Genomic DNA, 24,208 nt, shown 5'->3' with positions numbered 1-24,208 from the left:
GGGATCACAGTTGTATACCCAGTGACTTCCAGTCTAGGGGATCTAGAGTGTCCCCTGATTGATGGCTGTAATAACTGGTGTTGAGATGAGTGTATAAGCTCCTTTCTGGAGGTATCTATAAACTTTGGTGAGGCCAAAGAAGGATGCAAAGCCCATGGCTTTAGTGAGGCCAGGAAAATATTCTGGGGACAGTTTACGTCTGCAAGTTTAGCAATGTCTGAGAAGAGTGCCTGGGTGGGCACACACTTGACTTTAGTGAGGCTGTGTTTACCCACACCCACCTGGGCTAGCAAGTTAGAAGGAGAATATAAATATGGTATTATCAGCACCTCCACCTCCAAAGAACATCCCACCCTGTTCCTTTGCTTCCAGCAAATGTTATAAGATTAGCAAATAAATCTCATTCACTCATCTTTCAGCACCTCTCAAACGTCAGCCTTTGTGCTGTGTCCTGGGATGAGTGAATCTATGTGCTAGCTCTCAAAAGTAGTATTTGATATTCTACAATTCTCTGGGATCCCCAAATATGAGCACCATTGGTTTCTAGAGCAAGATGTTTTGGGGCTTCATCTCTCTGGTGCAGATCCTAAAGGTTAGGATGCCTGACATGAAGCCCAAACTCCTCATTCCTTAGGGAGAAGCTCTGGACCCATGAAATTTCCTCCCTATTGTGTGGGTAGGATTTGGGGGAGAATGCATCTCTGCCTTTCCTACCTGTCTTGATGTACTTCTTTTATCCCTTGCTGTGGGAAGAGCTGTTTAGCTAGCTTTCAGTTCTTTTTCAGTGGGAATTACTCCACATATAGCTACAGATTTGGTGTGTCCATGATAGGAAATGAATTCAGAGTCTTCCTACACCTCCATCTTGGAACCCCTTTTCTCCACTAATCTCTTTGATGTTAGGGAAAACATCTTAATGAAAGACAGTTCATGATGTTTCTGTCATATCTCTGAGATAGAGTTGTTACCTTTAATTAAATTTCTTATATTTAGTAACTCAAATGCTTTCTTTTTTAAAATATCTTTATGTTTAATTGTTAACACAATTAATTCAATTGTTAACACACCAGTTCTTTTTGGTAATTTTTGGGGGCTTATATTGAATAAGATGAGAAATGATTATATAGTTCTAGCCTTAGCAGAAATGAAAGTGACATGAAGGAGAAAGATAATCTTATGAAACATTTCTATAAAATATATATTTTATTGACTTTGTTTCCCTTCACTTTTCAGAGATCCAAAATTGCCTGCCAAAATTTTTTGTTTTTTTACATGAAAAAAATTGTTAAAATCCTATTAACCAAATATTTATTTAAAATATATCTCATATTTTTATGAAACTCCAGAAATCAGAAAATACAAATGGGACAATCTTTTCTTTCTTATTAATTTTAACAGCAATACCTGAGTTTGTAACACAAGTGGATGTTGCCTTAGAAGCCTTAAATAAAAACTCTTTGGATGTATTTGATGATGATCAATTTGTGGACATCTCAAAGAAGATCTATGATACAATTCATGATATCAGATGTTCGGTCATGATGATTCGGGTAAGTTTGCTTTTCTTTCCATTGAATTATCACAATGCTCCTCACCATCTGGAATACTTGGAATGATTGCAAGAAATATTTTATTTCTATTTCATAATGTCAATTCTGAAATCTATTAGAACTTTAGAAATTCATATGTATCCCTGAAGTGAAATCTACTGTCACAAACAACACTTTCACTTATGTATTTGGTTATAGCTTATGCAAATGAGCACATTTAACTGCTGTGTGTGCAGAAATGATAGGATTCCTTGTGTACAGAATTCACTGAGGTGTCACATAGCATGATCAGGAGCCAAAGGAAAATATATAAAATAATTTGATTTCTTTTCTTAAATGGAAAGGAAAACATCTTTCTCATCACTGTATTGAAATCAGTAAGAAAGTATGTCTAAAGTAGGGTGTTTCTATGGTCAAACCCTCTCATACTGGATTAGAGACTCACAGACTGACTGTTCTTTAAGAAATTGCACTTAGAGCTGACAGGAACAACAAACACTTGAACTGCCCCAGTCTGTGAATTGTCTGTTTGGGGGAATATATGCAGCCTTCTTAAGGGTGAAAGTGAGACATTTATTGTGGGCATACTGCAAACACAGACCCCAGGGTTATTTCTTTTAACTCAAATATTAATGTGGGGGGGTTATTCAAATTTTATTTGAAAAACAGTGGAAGTTTTCTGAAAAATGCCCATGAAAAGATATGGTGATATTTTATCTTAGAATAGCTTCACCTGAAGGCAGATCTTGAGGTAAGGATTTGTGTTACCATTAGTCTATTTAGGGGGACTAGTAGTTTATTTAGGAAAAATTAAGACAGTAAAAGTGAGGCAGGGAGGGGAAGTAAACCAGTAAGATGTTATCATGCATTACTACTGGAAGCTAGGACTTAATCCTGCTGGGAAGTCTAGGTGATACTATAGAATACACCTCATAATTACCTTACCTGAGGTGAACAAAACCCAATTTATCTACCTATTCATCCTTGATTAAAGACTACTCTGCCTCAGAGGTGTTACTAAAGCCTCCTGTGTGGGTCAGTCAAACTCTTGTAACCAAAAAAAGCAACCCTTAGGGAGAGTGGCAGGTGCTTGCAGTAAGAAGATTCAGTAGGAATGGTGAGTGTAATTTGTTAAGTATGAATAGAATTTAATTTGAAAGTCTCTACATTTAACTGTTAGTGAAACTATAAAGATGGAACTGTAAGTTCTGAGGATATATGGTCAGAGCACCAATCATATCTGATGGGCTTAAATGTCATAGTTAAGGTACACAGAGCAGTACATAAAAATTGAGTCATTTGGGGATCTTATAAGGAAAAGTGCCAATGAAAGTTAAAGACACTGGCAGGGCCAATGGATGCTTATGAAAGAAATTCTAAAAGAAAAGTTAAAGGTGTCAAAATATAGGATCTAGCATTTCAGAGCATGGCAAAACCTGAAAGGAAGCCAATAATACATGAAAGAGAAACTTCATGTATGTATTTGCAAACATCCAGGAAGTATTTGTTCATATGGGATTGAGTGCTGTGGCACTGGACGAGTATTATATCTGAGCTGCAAAATATTTTTTCAAATATTTTCTTACTCTAAAAAGGATTTTAAACCTTACCCATGTGGACTAGTGGACTAGCAAAACTGAGAAGATAGGTAGAACCAGGAGAGAAACATCGAGTGAAGACACATGAATTTCAGGAAATAGACTTTCCAGAGTAAAACACCTGCATTTCCAGTATCCCTGGGTAGATATGTGATAAGATTAAACCAGTGAAATAGCCTAGGTGAACCAGGGTAGAAAATGCTTTTTTTTTTCTTTTTTCCCTGAAAAAGCTATCTATTGATGAAAAAAGTCTTGTAGTTTGTTCCATTTGTACATACATTTAGTATTTAAAAGTTTCCTTACTATCAAAATAGCTTACTTATAGCAAATCAAATTATCTTGCCATTATTTCTATATATCTCTCATATCCAACAATCCTCTGTAGGGCAAGAGAACAATTTATTATAATTATTTAATAGCTTTAGAGTGCAGTAATACTTCCCTATAGTCATCTCTTCTTCAAGGTACATACTTTAATTTCTTTTAACTTTTCCTCATAGGAATAATTTAGTATTTTGTGTTCTTTACTAGTCCTTATTTAACTTTTCAACAAAATTCTCAAATGAGACTATCAAAAAGCATACTCTAATTAGGACCTGTCCAAAGTCAAATAAAGTGGAAAACTTGTTCTTATGTTATTGCCAATAACACAGCCAACTGCTGTGAACTTATTTTTTCCCTCTTAAACAGCAAGATTGTTGGATAGACAATGAATTCCTTTTATTTTTATTTTCACCCTGCTGTTGCCATATATTCTCCATTTTGATTTGATAGATTTGCTCTTGGCCATAAAGCCTTATCATATTAAACTTTATTATATTTCTAAGTGATTTTTTCATACAATTTATCAGGTTGCTTTTATTTATTCATTTATTTTAATATGTTCAATTAGCCAGCATGTAATATATCATGTTTTTGAAGTAGTGTTCATGATTCATTAGTTACCTATAATACCCAGTGTTCATCCCAACATGTGCCCTTCTTAATACCCATCACCCCGTTACTCCATTGCACTACTCCCCTCCCTTCTGTAACCTTCAGTTTGTTTCCCAGAGTCCAGAATCCCTTGTGGTTTGTATCCCTCTCTGATTTCTTCATTCAGTTTTCCCTCCCCTCCCCTGTGGTCCTCTGCTCTATTCCTTATGTTCTACATATGACTGAAACCATATAATTTTCTTTCTCTGCTTGGCTTATTTCTCTTAACATAATCCTCTCCAGGTCTGTCTATGTCAATGAAGATGGTGGGTACTCATCCTTTCTGATGACTTAATAATATTCCATTATATATATGAAACACATCTTCTTTATTCATTCATCTGTTGAAGGGCATCTTGGTTCCTTCTGCAATTTGGCTATTGTAGACATTGCTGCTATGAACATTGGGGTGCATGTGCCCCTTCTTTTTACTACATCTGTATCTTCATAAATACGTAGTAGCACAATTGCTGAGTCATAGAGTAGCTCTATTTTTAACATCTTTTGGAACATCCATGCTGTTTTCCAGAGTGATTGGAAGTCACTCTGTCCAGAGTGACAGTCACTAGTTTACATTTCCACCAACAGTGTAAGAGGGTTCCCCTATCTCCACAACCTCGCCAACACTTGTTGTTTCCTGTCTTGTTAATTTTGGCCATTCTAACTGGAGTAAGGTGATATATCATTGTGGTTTTGATTTGTATTTCCCTGATGGCTAGTGATGTTGAACATTTTTTCATGTGTCTGTTAGCCACTTGGTTGTGACTGTATCTAAATTAGCATTAATTAGAAACATGAAATTATAATCTCAGTTCCTTCCTCTAGATTACTAAACAAAATATTGAATTATACTTGTTCTTTATCTGCTTTGTAATCTCTGCTAGATAGCTCCAGTTAAGGACTTTAGTCTTAAGAGACCTTAGAAGCTGATGTTCCATCCAACTGAAAATATACTGGTAGGTGTGTGGCTTGTAAGAATGTTTTCTGAATTTTGAGGTAGAGCTATTCTTCTTTATTTTTTTTTATTTTTAAGATTTTATTTATTTATCAGAGAGAGAGGGGGGGGGAGAGCAAGCACAGACAGACAGAATGGCAAGCAGAGGCAGAGGGAGAAGCAGGCTCCCTGCTGAGCAAGGAGCCCAATGTGGGACTCGATCCCAGGACGCTGGGATCATGACCTGAGCTGAAGGCAGCTGCTTAACCAACTGAGCCACCCAGGCGTCCCGAGCTATTCTTCTTTAAACACACTTTATGGCCAGCATAAATAAATAAATAGATAGATAAATAAATAAAACATACAAAAAAGAGCTGCTGTACTTGAAACCATGAAGGAAATTCCAGGGACCCATGTGCCTGCATGTCCAGTTTCTAAAACAGCTTCTAGGGAAACCTCCATAGAACTTCTATAAGGATTCTTTGGAGGATGATTCATAAACCTTTGTACTTAGCTGCTAATCAGATTATATGTTGAAAATAGAAATCTAACTCAGGTTCAGTAAATGAAATTCTATCATTTTTTTTTCTTTGAGGACTATTCTTTTATCATAGAAGATAATACAATTGATCTGGTATAATCTGCTGTTTGTAATGTCAAATCTAATGCTGACCAATATCGCAATCTTGGAACTGCAAAACACTTGATGCTTTCTTTAAAGAATCTAAAGAGTGTCAAGATCAAGGCAATATGCTTATAATTATGCACATTCAAGGAGGGCTAGTTATGCTCTTCAGAGTGTGACTGTTTCAGAATCCTGTCTTATGTCTGAATTTTCATGAATGTTTTGTTTCATTGAAACAATAAAATACTAATTTAAGATCAGTGCCTGAAATTTTGTAAATAGTTTTATAGAAATATGATTTTATCTACCTTTAATATTTATTTTGGTGAATAATTATGTTAGCAATTGTACAGATTTTTAAAATTTCTAAGAAAAAATGCTTTGACATTTAATATTATTCTTTCCACTGGATTCAGTTTGTGGACAAAGAAGTTATAGAATCTCATTCTTAACCTTAGAGAGAGGGGAGTATTGAATATTATTTTTTGGTGTTTAGTATCTATTTATAAATTTTGCAATTATTGAGTCTACATAATAGTTTATGTTAAACCAAGTCACATATCTCACTAACCCTGTTTCCTCCTTTGTATTAAACCTACTTCAAAAAGTTATTATGCTGACAAAATGAGCTAATAGAAATGAAGTACTAAGTAAAAGTAGTCTTTTATAAGATAATAGCTACTATTTCTATTGCCATTATGAATAGTGCTAGTACTACTGAAGCTGCTTATTATTTTCTTTATATTTTGTTAATATTACTTATAGAAGTTATAGAAATGTGTCTGCTGGTCAACATGAAACCAAAGCCCAAAAAGTACCTTAAGAGATGAAATTCTAAACAAGAAATTATATTTTTCTCAAGATTTTGTTTTATATAAAAGGAAACATGTTTATTGAATATCTGGATTATAGATTATTTAATACAAATTGTGCCTTTGAGACTATATTACTTTAAGCTGGCATATAATTCTATATGTTATTTTTATTAACTTCTTAAAATGTGCAAGGACATGATAGTTCATCTTTTTGGGAAATGTGCTTAACCAGAAATAGATATTAAAAAGGGCAACATAATTGAATTGTGAGAAACATGGGTGGCCAGTAGTGAAATATCCTCAAAAAGAAGAAAAGATTCAGCAAAAAGTCAGCCTTTTAACAGGTATTCAGAATGTGGGCTTCATATATTTTTTGTGTGTGAATTTTAATATGTAACTTAACAAAAACACATTTTCCAAACCAAATGTGAATATTTTCAGGACTACCACTAGCAGATTTTCTCTGTTAGTTGTCTAATTTTATGTTTTAGGGAAGAAGAACATGTTTTGGATATGTTACTTGATGGAAGTTAGTTTTTGAAGAAACAAAGGAAAATAAAGTAAACATTTACATGGCCCAGTTTACACGAAACATTTCTACATGAATCTTTTACATACTTCTAGAATTGAAACAGAGTTCAATATACAATTTCAGCATATATAGCCAGAGAAACATTTTTTCTTTTTAAAAAAATTAATATTTAATTAATTATTTAGAGAGAGTGTAAGAGCGAGAGTGGGAGAAGTGGGTAGAGGCAGAGGGAGAGAAGGAATCTTGAGGAAACTCCAGCTCAGTGTGGAGCCCAGTGAGGGGCTTGATCTCATGACCCTGAGATTGTGACCTGAACCAAAATCAAGAGGCTAAGGATTAACTGACTGAGCCACCCAGGTGCTCTGAAAAACCTTTTATTTAAAATTTCATTTTATTTTTTTTTCTGATTATAATATACCTGCAGGAATTTATAGATAGCTTTCACTGGAATTATTTATAATTTTCTTAATTTAGATTACTTCCAGTAACATGATTTCTTTGAACATCTTTTATTGTTCTCCATAACTTCTTTTCTGCTGACCTCAGAAAATTATTTTGCTTTATATGTCTTCTGAATAAGCTGCTGTTTGTTTGTTTCTCTGAAGTTTCATAATCAAAATATAGGAGGAAAAGACTCTGAGGGTGTCAGTACTAACTAGTGTAAAGTGTTATCTTGTACAACTAGAATTCTACTGAATTAAGTTCAGAAATGAAACAGTGAGAAGAATAATGTGTAAAATCAGTACATGGTCAAGTATCAGTTTTATGTGTTATCATTTGGCCTGTTACTTTACATGATAGCAGTTTCTTTACTGTAGAGGGAAATGGAAGCATACTATTTAATTACTGCTCTCAGTCATTACTGCATTTTTTTTTAAGATTTTGTTTATTTATTTGCCAGAGAGAGAGTGAGAGAGAACACAGCACACATGCAAGAGGAGCAGCAGGCAGAGGGAGAGGGAGAAGCAGGCTCCTTGCTGAGCAGGGAATGCAATGCAGGACTCAATCCCAGGATCCTGGGATCATGACCTGAGCTGAAGCAGATGCTTAACGGTGCCCTCAGGTATCATTGCGCTTAGAAATGAAGGACAAAACGTTTTTCCCTCAGATTGGGAACAAAGTGAGAATTTCCATACTCCAGTGAAATGAATGTTGTATAATTTCTAGCCAGTACAGTAAATCAAGAAACAAAATTAAAAGTATACAGATTATAAGGAAAAAGTAAAACTCTATATTTGCAAATTATATAATTGGCCACACTGAAAAATCCTAAATATAAATAAATAAATAAATAACAACAACAACCCCAAAAACCCACCCTAGTAGAACTGGTAAGTGAATTTAGGAAAAAGGAACAGGTGAAAAAAGGATAAAGGCAAAATTAATGAACTGATAAATATGTAATAGAGAAATACAATGAAACTCAATATATATATTTCTGTTATATCACAACCAACAACTAGAAAATATATATTTTTAAAAGTACAGTATATCACAGCATCAAATATAACAAAAGAAATTTATTGATAAATTAAGCAAACCTATACAAGATTTATACTCTGGAAATTATGAAATATTATTAAGAGAAACACAAATTTGAAGTGATTTAGCATATTCTTGACTGGGAGACTCAATATTATTATGGTGTCAAGAATCCTCAGATCGATTTATAGATTTAAAGCTGTCCTAAATAAATTCCCACTAGATTCTTTTATGAAAACCTATAATCCAAGGTAGTTACTTGGGTATACTCATTTGTCAAAACTTACCAAACTATACACTTAAAATGGCAGGCAAACTACATGGATAAAGTTGATTTAAAAAATAAAAGATATTTTACCCAGTAGTCAACACCTCAGAAATCAGGTAATTTTATTTAGACAAAGTCCTATCAAATGTATTAATTAGAACTAACTGAAAAGACCTGCCTAAACTACTGAAAATGCAGACATTTAGAATATTATAATAAAATAAATTCCTTTCTACCTTATTACTGGCTACCTACCAGATATTACTAAGGTATGGGTCCTCTTTGGTTAGTTTTTATTTCTCATGTTTATAAATTACTGTGTATTAGATCAGGGGGTGGCAAATTTATGGCCTTTGGGCCACATTTGGTTGACCATCTTATTTCATGTGGCCTGTGGACTAAGAAAGATTTTAACATTTTTTTTTTTTTAAGATTTTATTTATTTATTTGTCAGAGAGAGAGAGAGAGAGCGAACGAGCATAGGCAGACAGAGTGGAAGGCAGAGTCAGAGGGAGAAGCAGGCTCCCTGCGGAGCAAGGAGCCCAATGTGGGACTCGATCCCAGGACGCTGGGATCATGACCTGAGCTGAAGGCAGCTGCTTAACCAACTGAGCCACCCAGGCGTCCCAGATTTTAACATTTTTAAGTAGTTGGAAAAATTTGAGAGAATAATATTTTGGGGGGAGCACCTGTGTGACTCTGTCATTAAGCGCCTGCTTTCAGCTCAGGTCATAATCCCAGGGTCCTGGGATCAGGCCCCACATAGGGCTCCTGCTCAGCAGGGAGCCTGCTTCTCCTTCTCCCACTTCCCCTGCTTGTGTTCCCTCTCTCCTTGTCTCTCTCTCTCTCTGTCAAATAAATAAATAAAATCTTTAAAAAAAATAATATTATTTGATATGTGAAAGTTATATGAAATTCAAATTTCATATAGCCACACCGACAGATACCTCTTCACACAATAAGGGGAAGGTTGAGTCATGGCTATAGAAACCATATGGCTCACAAGGCCCAAAACAGTTACTGCTTGGCTCATTCCAGAGATATTTTACTGACCTTTGTCTTAGATAATCTGTTTTGGCTTTCTATTTAAATCTAGACTGGGTTTTCCAAGGATCCAGTTGCCCTTTTATGAGTTTTCCTGTGTAAATCCAATCATCCAACATACTTGAATGTTAGAATTGTCTTTTCTTCAAAATCCTTGAGTCATGTGACTGCCCCATACAATTTCTGCTAATCCTTATTATTCCCACTGCAGGATCCCTGGTGGTTTCCTCCACCCTTTTTTCTACTCATGTGGTTTTCATTCTTCCAGGTGCTCTAATTTTTTTTTACGTTTTCTTTTGTAGATTAAACTGTGCTTTATTCTTTGCAAATTTTATATTCATGCCCTGTTACTTTGCAAAGAGTGCTTTAGTTACTAGGATTCTCCAAAGGCTGTAAGGAGTTTTTCCATTCCTCTTGGTATTTTGCATCATTTGTTTAACAGGCAAAATTAAATTTTAGCTTGACCTTTGATTATCATACATTTTGAAATTCAATTTTTGAGGTTTATGGGATGTTAAAATTCATCAACTTCATTTCATTTTTGTTTTCTTTTTTAAAAAATTTTTAATTAATTAATTAATTTGAGAGAGAGAGAAAGAGAGAAAGTGCATGTATGCACATGAGTTGGGGGTGTGGGGAGGGAGAGACTCCCTGCTGAGAACATGATCCATGAGACCCTGTCCTGAGCTGAAACCAAGAGTCTGCTTAACTGATGCTTAACTGACTTAGCCACGCAGGCACCCTTACTTTCTCTTTTCTTTATGTTATAGTAATAAAAATTTTTCCAAAGGTTATTGGATTGCAAATGAATTTTCATAAAATAAGTGCTTACTAACTGTGTTTGACGTGCAGGGATTTAGGAAGACTATATGCCTTATTTTCCTTAGGGCACATTTGGATTATTACCCCCCTTACTCTCAAAAGTGTCCAATTTGGTTGATAAAGTGTCATGTTCATCTAGTTTCGAGGCCCTGATTATACTGCTTGAGGTCCTGTGGTGCATCTTCACCCACTGGGTGATGCCCACAGTGTTGAGGCACTAATGATCACATTTCCTTATCAAGCCCATTTTTCCAACCCCAGGGAACACTTTGTCTCCATAGGCCTAACTGCTATCAAATGTTAGCTTCCTCTCTTCATGCTCGGTGAATCCTTTGTTGACTGTGGAGAATCTATTCAGGCACCATTTCAAATTTATTTAATGTACAGAGACTACACCTTTTAATTTTTTCAGTATTAAGCAGATTTCCTGAATTCATCTTAGTCATCCAGTCCTCACTCTCACAGGAGTCTTGCCAGAGAATCCCAGTTAAAACACTCTGTCCTTTTTGGAAGCGATATGACCATTTTATAATAGCAGAACCAGTTTGTAAAGAAGCCAGTTACCAGGGGGCTTTCTAAAATAACTTAATAAAAGATCTGTAGCAAAGTGAATTTAGATTTGTATGCAAATTTAAATCAAATATTAGTGGCAAAGAATTCTGTAGTGAGGCTCTTGCTGTTTCCTTTGAAAACAGAGTTTAAGGTAAGAAAAAGCAGAACTCCCTGCTAGCACTGGTCAGCAAGAGATGAACTTTTATGAGCTCAGCATGCTTAATGGCCTTCTTCATGGATATACCATCTGAGGAGACTTCTGAGTAAGGGAACAGGAGTGACTAGAGTGAGAAACAGTGCTCATGGAGAAACATGCTGGTTAAGCCTCGAAGCAGCTCTAGCCAGTAATCTCTGTTGCTCATGCTGAAAGATGTTCCATTTGAAGTAATTCTGGGAAGTGTTCTTTCACCAAAGAGTCAAAACCACCAGACTGGCAAGAAAGCCTATGGTTGAGAGGGACTCAGAGGCAGACTAATCTTGTGCTCAGAGAACTCCATGCAAGTGCTGCTTGGAGCCTTTGACTCCAGATAGATGAATATAAGGAGTTCGGGGACCCTTGGGTGGCTCAGTGGGTTAAAGCCTCTACCTTCTGCTCATGTCATGATCCCAGGGTCCTGGGATCGAGCCCCGCACCCGGCTCTCTGCTCCTCGGAGAGCCTGCTTCCTCCTCTCTCTCTCTCTCTCTCTCTCTCTCTCTCTGCCTGCCTCTCTGCCTACTTGTGATCTCTATCTGTCAAATAAATAAAATCTTTATAAAGCAAAATAAGGAGTCCGGCATCCCTCTTTGAAGACACCTTCCTGGGAAATAGCTAGCCCTGTGAATAGAAGAATAATGTGGAGAAGATGTTTAGTTGTCAAATCATAAGGAATTTTTCTGTTGTTTATTTTTGATATACTTATCACCAAGTGATTTTTATTAATTATAAATGAATTTGAATTAGTAATGAAGTTAGTAAATTTATATAAGGTATTAAATCTAATAATAAGTTTTTATAATTTTATGTTTTGCTTCAGTCCTAAAAACTCTTACAGTTGGGCTGATTGTTTACCTCAGATAAGATGTCTGGCTATTTACCTACATTTCAAAAGTAACTTTTGGAGAGTTCAAGAGAATGCTAGAGCTCTAGAGAAAAGAATCTGAAAAACACATTTATAAAATGATGATTTAGGAAATATACCTTAGCATACCTAATAGAAAGAGAGATATTGAGAATTTGATATTTCCAGTATCCGGTATATATTCAGTACATTTTTGGTAAATTATATAGATTCAAAGGGAGAAATATTCTGGAGACTGGTAACAAAAGGTCCATAAATGAGAAAGGCACTTGAGGTAACACTCTGATAAGGGGAAGTAACAGGCTGGAAACTGTGGTCTTAGGGCACCTGGTTCAGAACATTTCCCTTTATCTCAAGAGGAGAAATGGCCCAGTGTTTTTACTCAACAGGAGCCCTTCTACTCCATTGAATTCTCTTTGTTGATGGGCCAGGTATAAACACATAAATCTCCCAAATTACTTTTTGGGCAGTTTGTTGAAGAATATCTACCCTATAATGCTCCTCTCTGCTCCCTCCGATTCAGACATATAGCCCTTCTGTCTGTTCCTTGTATTTGCCAGACAAGCCTACACTTCTGGTATTTTTCCATTTACTGTCCTTTCTAACCATATGTTTTCTCTGAGAATTTGCACAGCAGACTTGTTCAGGTCTGCTCCATCATGACTTTTATATCTTCCTGTACAGATCTTATATAGATCCATATGTAGAGATAGCATCTCTCACTTCAGCCACTCTCTGTCTCCTTACCCAAGTTTGTGTTTACAGAGTGTTTATCATAACAAATGACATATTACATACTTCCTGCTTATTTATCTACTGTCTGTCTCTTCATACAAGAATGTAGGCTCTATAAAAGAAGTGCTTCTTAGACCTTTAAAATAATAAGATCCCAGACATTTTTACAGTTAAATACAGTGATTGATTTAGTTGTCAAATCTGTCACTTGTTTGAAACATAATCAGTGGACCTCAAGGAATTAATGGCAAGAAAAAAATTACTTTGTTATATTTTATATTATAAAAAGTGACAGACAATTAAAAAACTAACTTTGATAAATACTTTCACAAAGAATTAAAATTTGCTTGATCTTCATTTTGAGATTGTTTTGAAAGTACCAAGGATTCTACTATGTATTGTATTATGTGGCCACAAATGGGTATAGATGTCTTTATAAATGATATTTCTCTCATTACACACTTCTACAAAACTGAGTATATAGCTTTTTTTAGAAGGCTTTCATGTGGGCCACCTGGGTGGCTCAATCAGTTAAGCATCTGCCTTTGGCTAAGGTCATGATCTTTCAGTCCTAGGATCGAGTCCTACATCAGGCTCATTGTTTAGTAGGGAGCCTGCTTCTCCCTCTTCCTGCTCCCCCTGCTCATGCTCTCTCTCAATAAATAAAGTCTTTAAAAAATAAAAAATAAAAGCCCTTCATGTTACCTTGTTCAGGTGATAAGATTCCTTTTTTAAGAAGATAATATTTGTAGAATAGCTCCATGAGATTTCTTGATTGTATGCATTAGCTGTTGGGCTGTGGAAGAAAGATCATTGAGAAAGGAGTTTGTGGAGCTTGCTGAAATGTATTTTATGCACATTATCTTCCATTATCAGACCCTCATTGTTGGAGGCTCTGAAAAGTGACAAAGTTATCCACAAATTTAATAATTTAAAATATGTTTTATGTTGTCTTATATTGCACTGTTTGGAAAAGAAATCAGAAATTTAATTAAAGTCATAAAATATAGGAAGATTCTATAACAAAAATTATTTCTAACCTTTAAAAATAGCTATAAAATACATTGTAATGAGTCCATAGTGGTCTAATTACTAAAAAAAAATGAAAATAAAATCAGTAATTTTTGCATATCTTCTATTATAACCAAAATTAGTGGTCTAGGAATAAATTTAGACTACCTTCTTAACATATTTTATATCAACAATACATTTATATAAGCTTATCTTTTCCTATGGATTTTGCAAATTTAACTCCGGGAAAACAACCTTATTTTAGGTTTTCCTCACAGTGCTCCATCTTCAAGGAAATTCCCCTTCTTTGGAATACATTTGTGACCCTGAGTAAATCAGATTCTTTCTCAACTTTGGATTTGCATTTGTAAAATAAGAAAAAAAAAAAAAAACATATTGGCCTAGTGTTATCTTTGATCTTAGTTTAAATGGGATAACACAAGCACAACACGAAGCAAAGTTTTCCAGCACATTGTAAATGCTCAATGAATTTGCATTAATATTACAGTGTAGTAACACACAAAAAATTTGTTATGTGTATTGGTCAAAATAACAAATTCTATTTGCTCTAACAGAATCCCACAAATCCCAGTAGATTATTTCATTGATAGTTTATTTATCATTTATACATTGTTCTGATGTTAGCCAGTTTTCCTGGATAAGTTTCTACCAGGTAATGACTCAGTGATTCAGGATTCTTCAGTCTTTTGTCACTGCCATCTTTATAATATGGCTTCCACTGTCACTGGAGAAAGGGAAGAGACAGTGGATGATTGAACAGGAAGTTTGATGACCAAACCTCAATATGGCATACTTCTATTTACATACTGTTGGCCAATACTCAAATGAGACCCATGTAAACTAAAAAGGAAAAGGTAAATGTCTTTTTCCTTTATGTCTAATCAGAATAAATGAGATTAGTGAATACCTAACCATTCCTCATTAAACGCTTTTTTTTTCTTAAGACTTTATTTATTTATCTGACACACAGAGAGAGAGAATGAGTACAAGCAGGGGGAGCAGAAGAAGGAGCAGGAGAAGCACGCTCTGCTGAGCAGGGAGCCCAATATGGGGCTCCATCCCAGGACCCTGGGATCATGACCTCAGCTGAAGTCAGATAGTTAACTGACTGAACCACCCATGCACCCATCCATGTCAAAATTTTTGTTCTAGTTATTACTGCTATGCAACAAGTTATCTTAAATTTAGTGGCATAAAACAACAACTGCTATGTTATGTCCAAGTTCTATGGGTCAAGAATTCAGAAAGGGCATAGGCTTGATCACTTGCATATCTGATGTCTGAACTCAGTACTGAAAGACTAAGGAAAACTGCATTAGCTTTCATGTGGTTTGGCTTTCTCAAAGCATGACAGCCTCCAGGTATTTATTTATTTATTTATGTATTTATTTTTCATGGCATTTCAAGAATCCACGGATAGGTGCTAACAAAACACATACAGTATTTCTTTTTCTAACTTAATCTCCAAAATCATGCACTGTCATTTTTGTCACAATTTATTATTTACAAACAAGTCAAAATCCTTCCCAATTCAAGAGGAGGTGTCATGAACTTCATCTTTCAGTGGAAGAAGTGTAAAGGTCAAAAGGAACATCTGTGTTGGGAAATAATATCAAGTCCATCTTTGGAAAGTGTAATGTGCTCCAGTTATTATAATACTCTTATCATTGACACCATTATTACTACTAATAATTTTTACTGATTAACTTTGTTACTATAACTTGGCTTGAACAGCTTACTGCTTTTAAGTAGGAAAACAAACTAATGGAAATATTGCTAAAACATTGCAGTTAATCATTTGTTTAATAAAAAGTTTTGAAGCATTCTCATTAGTAATATATTCTAGTTAATAGAATATAATATTTTATAATAGAATAACAGTATTTTAAATTACCACATTTTAATATGTTCTATAGCTTATTCACTGTGTATTTAAGATGTTAAGCTACATAAAGTCCTTCTGATACCTCTAAAAAAATTCCTCTGAAATAATAATATCTAGAAAGTACAAGATAGAATAAAAGTTTTGAATATAAAGTTGTGAATCTGGATGGCAAAGAATGAAGAAGTCATCACGTTAAGTAATAATTTTCTACCTCTTATATAGTCTCCTCAGTCAACCTTTGGAAAAATAATCGAGTCCCGTCTGTCTGCTAAGTTTTAAGAACACAAACATGATTGAAGCATGATCCCTGTTCTTAATTAACTAGCATTCTTGTGGAATAAAGAGATTTGTGAGCCAATGATAAGAATTTATAGCAGTAAGTACTATAATGAAGTATAGAGAATCATCATTGGTAATTAAGAGTTTTTAATTCTGTCATGAAGAAAATTATGCAAAGATATAATCATTTGGTGACATTTGAGTTGGCTTTGCTGCATGGATAGGAGTTGTATAGTTGGAATAGTGATTTAGGACATTTTCAAGGGAATAGAAGTAAAAGCATGTTTAGAAAACAGTAATTAGGTCAGAGTGCCTGGACTCCAGGGTATGAGTGGGAAAAGACTGGGAAAATAAAAAGAATCCAGATTATTAATATATTTTATTCCATGTCAAAGATACATAACCTTGACAAATGTCAGGAAGAACAGAATTACTAGGCTTGGCATAGAATATTCAGGATTCATTCCATTGGGTTTGGATGGGGGTATCCTCCTCCTCCTCCCCTGCCACCGTCATGCACCACACGCTTCCTAATATTTGAAAATTGAGCTTCTTTTAGCAAGAGAGAAAGTAGAAATTAGTGATTGTGTAGACAACAAACAACCCCTTACAATATATTTACTATTAAAGGAGAGTAGGAATTTTAATCAAAAGCTTATTTACTATTTATGCCTCACTAAATAAATTGATCAAGTGTAATTTTCAGGAATTGCTCTTCCTTAGGACATGAAACCTCTTCAAAAGGGATGTTGGAAGATTAGTAAAGATTAATAATAATAATAATAATAATAGAAAATAAGTGAGGCTTGTGTTTGGAACCAGCCAGCATTTGTATTTGAAATGAGCTAAAGCCAAGCATATGCCAACAGTATTTCTAACTGCCTAACTCCCTCATAGGAGATTTAGGAAATCAGACTGACAGTCAGGCATGCTCGCCACTAGAGCAGCCAAGGTGAAGGGATTGAAGTGCTGTCTTCCAGCTTCAGGGACTCATTGAGCCTGTTCCAGAAAATAACATGCCACTGATTACAGAGGATTTTGGTGTTAAATTGACGGAAGAAATTGCTAATCAAAATGCAAGTGGGAGATGTAAATGCAAAAAAGATATGAACTCACCAATTAATGCACAGAGAATCATTTTCTCCTTCAAATGCCTTGTTTCATTATTAAATCTGAAGCTTTACACGTTAGCTTCAAAAGAATCACATCAGTCAGAGCAGGTTGAAAGACAGTGTGTGATGCTGTGATGAGCACTGGATGAGAAATCGTAAGACCTTGATCTTTGTCTTACTTACATTATATAGTAGCTGTGGAGTCCTGATTTCCTACCTTAAACATACTGTTTTACAGTGTCCTAATGTGTAGGAAGGGATAATCACACTTGTCTTGATTATAATCATGTATTTTTGGGGGGGGGTCCTTTCTTCCTTTTTCTCCTTCTTTCATTTTTTAAGCTATTCATTGAATTATTTGGGTTCATTTATTTTGATAAGATTTTATTGAGACATTTAGGCATATAGAGATAGATAAGATAGGCAAGATCTTTATTCACTTGGAGTTTATATTCTAGTGGAGAGAGACATAAAGTGAACAATTAAAGATTATAGACAAGGCAGTTTTGATGAATGATATAAAGGAAGTAAGCAGGATCTTGTAATGAAGAGAAAACTGGCATAAGAGAGGACAACATTTTAAATATAGTTGGGGAAAAATTCCCAGAGGAGATCTTAGTATTAGGGACACAAAAGTAAGAAAGTCTCTCCAGCCCCATTATTGTTTAACACAGAGCAGAGAATTCTGTTTTTAGGTCGTACTAGTCCATGGGAAATACATTGGTGGGGGTGGAGCTGGCAAGAGGGGAAGTGAAAATATCACATAGGAATTTGTAATAGTCTTCTCAGGTAAGTGATGATATCCACGTAGCTTAGTTCTACACTGTTCAGTGCAATAGTTACATGTGGCTATTGAACTCTTGACATTTGGCTAGTATGAACTGAGATGTGCTACATAAGTATAAAACCCACAATAAATTTTGAAGACTCAACAAGGAAAAATGAATATCTCATCTAATTTTATTTTTATATTTGGCAAATTGATGTTATATATTTTAACCAAATATATCCAAAATATATACTTAACATGTATTAATTACTATTGAATTAGTAAAGTTAAAATTGCATATGCTGCCTGCATTATATTTATATTGGACAGTGCTGAACTAGAGAGTTGGTAGAAGAGGTAAACAGATTTGAAATTTATTTTGAAGATAAAAATTTATTGAATTTGCTGGGAATAAATGTGGAATTGAAAGAAACTGGTGCAACAAATTTGCCTCTTGGTGTCTTATTTTGGGCCATTGTATGGATGTGTGACTTGATGAGCTAGTGGAGACTTGGAGAAACCAGTTTGGGGTAGAAGCTTAATTCCATTTTAGTGTGCTCATTAGATACTAAATTTGCTTATTTTATAGAAATACAGGTTATTGGGTATACGATTTTGGAGCTTAGCACATAAATTTGCTGTATCATAGAAATTTGATTTTCCTTGGCATAGAATATACTCACCTTTGGAGAAGGTATATTAGAAAAGAAAAAAAAATTATATAGGAACAAACACATTTAAAATTCAAGCTGAGGAGGAGTCGATAGCAAAGGAGACTGACAAGAAGTGACAGGAAAAATGAGAGGAAAATGAAACGTGCTGAGTCAGAAGCCAAGGCAACAATATTTCAACAGTGTAGAATGTTACATAGAGAACTGGTAAGATAAGAAGATATTTCATTGTATTTAGGGACACAGATGACCAAAGAGGTAATGTATCTTTAGATATGCAGGGCATTGGTGTCAAGTTTTCCTGAAACAGATGACTAAGACTGCAGCAGGCAAAAGGAGCTCAATACTGCAATTATAAGTTGAGAAAATGACAGCCTGTTGGGACAAGCGCACTTCCACAGAGCTTAGATACACATAGAGAATTTGGAACAGAAAGAGAGATATTAGAATTTTTGAAATACGTAGTGTTCTGAGAGAAAGATTAAACAGTTCTCTCTTTTCCCTTTAGAGTTCTTAGGACATTCTATGATGTCCTCACAACATCAGGGAGGAACAACAACAAAATAAACCTGATATCCTGAAAATGACTGAACCCACACACTGAAAGTGAACTCTTTATTCTTTATGTAGGCATAAAGTCATACAATTGTAAATACTATATATACATATATATATGATTTTGATAAGAACTTGAGTTGATTTAAAAAAAAGAACTTGAGGGCACCTGGGTGGCTCAGTGGGTTAAGCCGCTGCCTTTGGCTCGGGTCGTGATCTCGGGGTCCTGGGATCGAGTCCCATGTCGGGCTCTCTGCTCAGCAGGGAGCCTGCTTCTCTCTCTCTCTCTCTCTCTGCCTGCCTCTCTGTCTACTTGTGATCTCTCTGTCAAATAAATAAATAAATAAATAAATAAATCTTTAAAAAAAAAAAAGAACTTGAGTTGATGATGACTGTAGTCTTGATTTTAGCCCAGTTTTTTTGTCTTTTTTTTTAAATTTTTACAGTGCTTTCTATTTAATCATGTTATCTTTGGTTGGAAGGCTTCTTTTTCCCTGTGTCCCTATGAATATCTGCAGAGTCATTAGTCTTTGTGTACTTCTAAAAGAATTGTCTTTACGTGAAATCTTTACTTATCGATTTCTTTGGAAAGATGAGCTTTGTTCCAATAAGTTCTGCAAATCCTACCACCATCTTCTATTCTTTTAACTCCAGGGTTGACTTTTTCCTAGTTCTTAGTACTTTCTGTAATGTAAAGATTTAGTTCTACCTGTGTTTCCTCTTCCAATTATATTTTAATTACCCTAATTAGTTTTCTTGCCATAGAGGCAATGAGAGCAGCAGTCTCAAATCACTTTCAGAAGAAAGCATCCCTTCCTGCTTGGGCCAGAGCTGAAAACAGACTCACCCACTGGCAATTTCCTGTGTAACATTCCTCTACCTTGAGTCACTATCTTGTTAAAAACTTTATACCCAATTTATAGTCAACTACAAAACCACTTTGTAAAAACATATGAGGGGCGCCTGGGTGGCTCAGTGGGTTAAGCCGCTGCCTTCGGCTCAGGTCATGATCTCAGGGTCCTGGGATCGAGTCCCGCATTGGGCTCTCTGCTCAGCCTGCTTCCTCCTCTCTCTCTCTCTGCCTGCCTCTCTGCCTACTTGTGATCTCTCTCTGTCAAATAAATAAATAAAATCTTTTTAAAAAAAGTAAAAATATATGTAAATAAAAACGAATACTAGTCACTGATAGCATTTTTATTATAAAAATAATGCATGCTTGTGATAACAAATTAAACAGTACAGTTTAAATGGTAAACATTTAAACCCTGACTATTCCTACTCCTCTGTTGCACAGTTTTCTTCCACTGCTAATTGCTTTTCGCACTTTCATTTGTATCCTTTCAGAGTATTCTCTACACAAATTCTAACATATATACTAGATTGTCTATGTATTTGTTTCTTTGTTTGTTTTACCAAAAATAAGACCATTCTATACCCACTGTTAGGAAGCTTGATTTGATTTTTATAATTATGCAATGTTATACATTAGGTTCTCTTAGTTTCAGCCCCTCAAAAAAGTTACCATGAACCCATAAAACTATTGGTGACACATCTCTGTCTTATAAGATTTTCCTATAGGTGCAAAAAGTATGAAAGAGAAGAAAGGGGGAATGGCATCCAGAGAGAAAACACAGGGAAAAGTGGAAGCAAATAGTCATTTAAGGTCATGGGTTGAAAACTATGGAAAGCCAATATAATGTCAATAGTGGAGCATTGCATTGCTACCAAAGTTATATCCTGAAATGATAGAACTGAGTTGAGAAAAAAAAAAAATAATCACATAGCTCAAAATCTTCAGAAGGCTTTGGGTTCTAGAGAGGTGAAGAGATATATTGCCTAAGTGCATACAGCCAGTTAGTGTTAAAGTCACTGATCTCCTGACCCCAAATTCAGTGCACTTTTGATGTTACCAAAACCACAGACGCAAACAAAAGCTAAATAAATACATTGCATTAATCAAAAGCAATTGTAATATGTGTTTAGTAGAACATATTCTATTAATTAAATACATATATATCTTTAAAATCACTTAAAGAATTATATTTGAAATCATTGGCTAAGAACAGGAATACATTAATATAAGGTCTGAAGAAAAGAACAAGTGACAAGTAGCTTGAGGGTTAAGGTCAAATTAACTTCTCTGGAAGAGAAGATGAGGTAGGAAGATCAAGGGAAATAATTTAAATGTATTGAATTTGCTTAAGAAGTGAAGTAAAGAGAAAATGCCCTTCAGTTTAAAATAAAATTCCCAACAGAACCTGAGAAGATCAAGTAGAGGTAAAAGCTATATCCTTGAGCTGCTGATAAAGAAATCTAGCCTGAGGGGAGAAAGTTTTGTTGAGAGATTGTTACCTGGCAGGAACTTTACATACATTCTCTCATTTCACCCTTAAAGAAACCCTTGAGGAAGGGATTCAAATAACCATCTTATTGGCAGAAAAGGAAACAAATCATTTAAAATTACTCTCCATAAGTCACTCAGATAGACACTGTCCAGCAGGATTCACCATCAGGCATTTCTATCTGGTTCCAAAGTCTGGGCTACTGTGCTACCCACACTGCCTTTAGGACTCACTGAGGTAAAAGTGATCTTAGGGTTGTATCCAGAGTTTCTGGATTTTGAGGCGTGAGAGATTAATTTTAGTGTTTCGGAACTATCCTTAAAAATTTAGAAAGCATAATTAAATTCAGTTATAAATGGTTTGCTAGGTATTGCACATTGTTTCACAAAGGTTTTCTAAATATAAACTTCCTGTCATTTACCTATTCTGCTGTTCCCTACTTAAAACTCTGCTTTTTTAGAGCTTGAAGAAATTTGAGTAGGTAAAGAGAGTACTTCAAAGCTAAATAAACAAGTTAAGGCTGAAAAGCTGCTCCTCTCACTAAAATTTCTACCTGCAGGTCAATTCTTCCATCTGCATTGATTTTGCAAGTTGGCCCTAACACTGAGACTTGGAGTCAAAAATGGGACAGGACTGGACTCTAACATAGAACTTTTCTATTTTCTCAGAATCCTTTTACTATTATATGCAAATACGGACTTGCCTTACAGTCAAGCCTCATTTGGTCCTCCTATTTGCAAATTTGAATTCATATCCCTCTTTAAGAGATAATTGTTTTGAAGTTAAAGCTATTAATTTGCAAGAGCAGAGCTTTTGAGAGGTAAGTAGAAAAGATTTTTTAAAAAGCAAAAGTCCAGTTGCACCTGGGTGGCTCAGTGTGTTAAGCTTCTGCCTTCCGCTCAGGTCATCATCTCAGGATCCTGGGATTGAGCCCTGCATCAGGCTCTCTGCTCAGCAGGAAGCCTGCTTCCTCTCTCTTTATGCCTGCCTCTCTGCCTACTTGTGATCTCTTTGTCAAAATAAATAAATAAAATCTTAAAAAAAAAAAAAAGAAAAAGTCCAATTTTAGAGAAGAGATATAAAATTTATCAATAATGAATAGATTTAAGAGAGTCTAGAGAAAATCTAGACCTCTCTACACACCTACCCTCACCACCCCCCACCCTTCCACTCCTCCACCCACTTCCCAGCTGGCCTCCCGCCCCATGAGGTGTATTTAGTGGTTTTGTCTGTCTTGGAGAGTCAGAGTAACAAAGGATGTCGGCATGACCAGGCTTGCCTAGACCATACGGGAAAAATGAGTAGGCATTTGAGGCTCTCCAGCCTCTTCCTGGATGAGTACTTTAGTGTTCCATCCAAAAAACAAAAGAGGCAGAGAGACAGACACAGAGATAGCAGGGCTTTGGATGCAAAACTCCAGTCAAGGAAAAGCTTCCCTGCCTAGCGCTGTGGTGGATCCAGTTTAACCAGGTGGAGGAGCCTGCCCCCTGCTGAGCTAGAGTCCTGGTGAACTCTGTCACCATGTCAGGAAGGTATCCCCCAACAGGATACTTTATGGCTTCTGAGTCCTCACTGGCTCTTTCACGTCTAAGTTCATAACTGGGCAGTGGAGGTACAAGGAGCTAGAACTGTCAGAAAGGGGTTCTTGTGACCATACACACCCTTGTCGTGTGGTCCAACCGAACTTTATATCTCAGAACATAGGAGCAAAACCTGCTAAATGGATTAGAAAACAAGAGGGAGGATAACGGAACGAGAGAGAGAGACCTGCAGCGCCTTGTGCAGAAATGCATTGTCCTTCTGCCTCTGTTTGGCCATTATACCGACTATTTATGTGCACTTTGCTCTTGAGGGTAATGAGGGTTTCACAAGATCAAAATTGTTCAGCTGCAATGATGATGGATTGCTCCTGTCAAGATAGCCAGTGAGCAATTTCTACATTAGGTAGCAGAGGGGATAATATGACATAGACCTGAATTCGGATAGCGGTCTAGATTGAAAGAAGACATATTGTACTTTAGACAGTAGAATTAGATGTGTGTCCTAAAATTGATTATAAATAATGGTAAAAAGAAATTAATTCTATGTGCTTTCCACTAATCACCTTCCCTTCAGCTGATACTTCAGGCAAACCATGTAACCCTTTTGTATTTTAAGCTAGAAAATACCTTTGTATCAACCAAAAGGTTGTTCTCAGGTTAAATGGAGAGCATAGGTAATGAAAATGGTTTAAAAATGAAAATTGAAGGGAATATTAACATTTGCCTGAACTCTGGAGCCAGCAACATGGCCATTGTCCTCTGACAGTCCCTTTTCAAATTATTCACGAGTCATACCACCTCTGGACATTCAATCATTTTTTTCATTCTGTCTGGCCCCACTACCCTTTCTCTATAATAATTTTTACTCATCCTTGATGTCTGTTTGGATGTTACTTCCTTATGGAAGGATTTTCTCAACCCAACTTATGACTTAGGCATCCCAGTATAGTCACATATCACCTCATACCTGCCAATAATAGCAGTTATTACAACTATTTGTCATGCTTTCTGTTAGAATTTAACCTCTAAGG

The 24,208-nt window shown here is 35.6% G+C and overlaps 1 protein-coding gene across 2 annotated transcripts in view; it reads left to right on the top strand.

The window, feature by feature from the left end:
- The window catches only part of CTNNA3 (catenin alpha 3), a 1,804,468-nt gene that overhangs the window by 1,500,545 nt on the left and 279,715 nt on the right, over positions 1-24,208 (top strand). For both annotated transcript variants that reach the window (XM_059397521.1, XM_059397522.1), the window contains one exon: positions 1,399-1,550. In XM_059397521.1, coding sequence (XP_059253504.1) covers positions 1,399-1,550 — 152 coding nt within the window. The remainder of the gene's footprint in view (positions 1-1,398; positions 1,551-24,208) is intronic.

The sequence above is a fragment of the Mustela nigripes genome, chromosome 4 (assembly GCF_022355385.1).
Source record: "Mustela nigripes isolate SB6536 chromosome 4, MUSNIG.SB6536, whole genome shotgun sequence".
Classification (NCBI taxonomy): domain Eukaryota; kingdom Metazoa; phylum Chordata; class Mammalia; order Carnivora; family Mustelidae; genus Mustela; species Mustela nigripes.
Note: the sequence above shows the minus strand (reverse complement) of the source record. Positions and strands in the feature narration are given on the sequence as shown.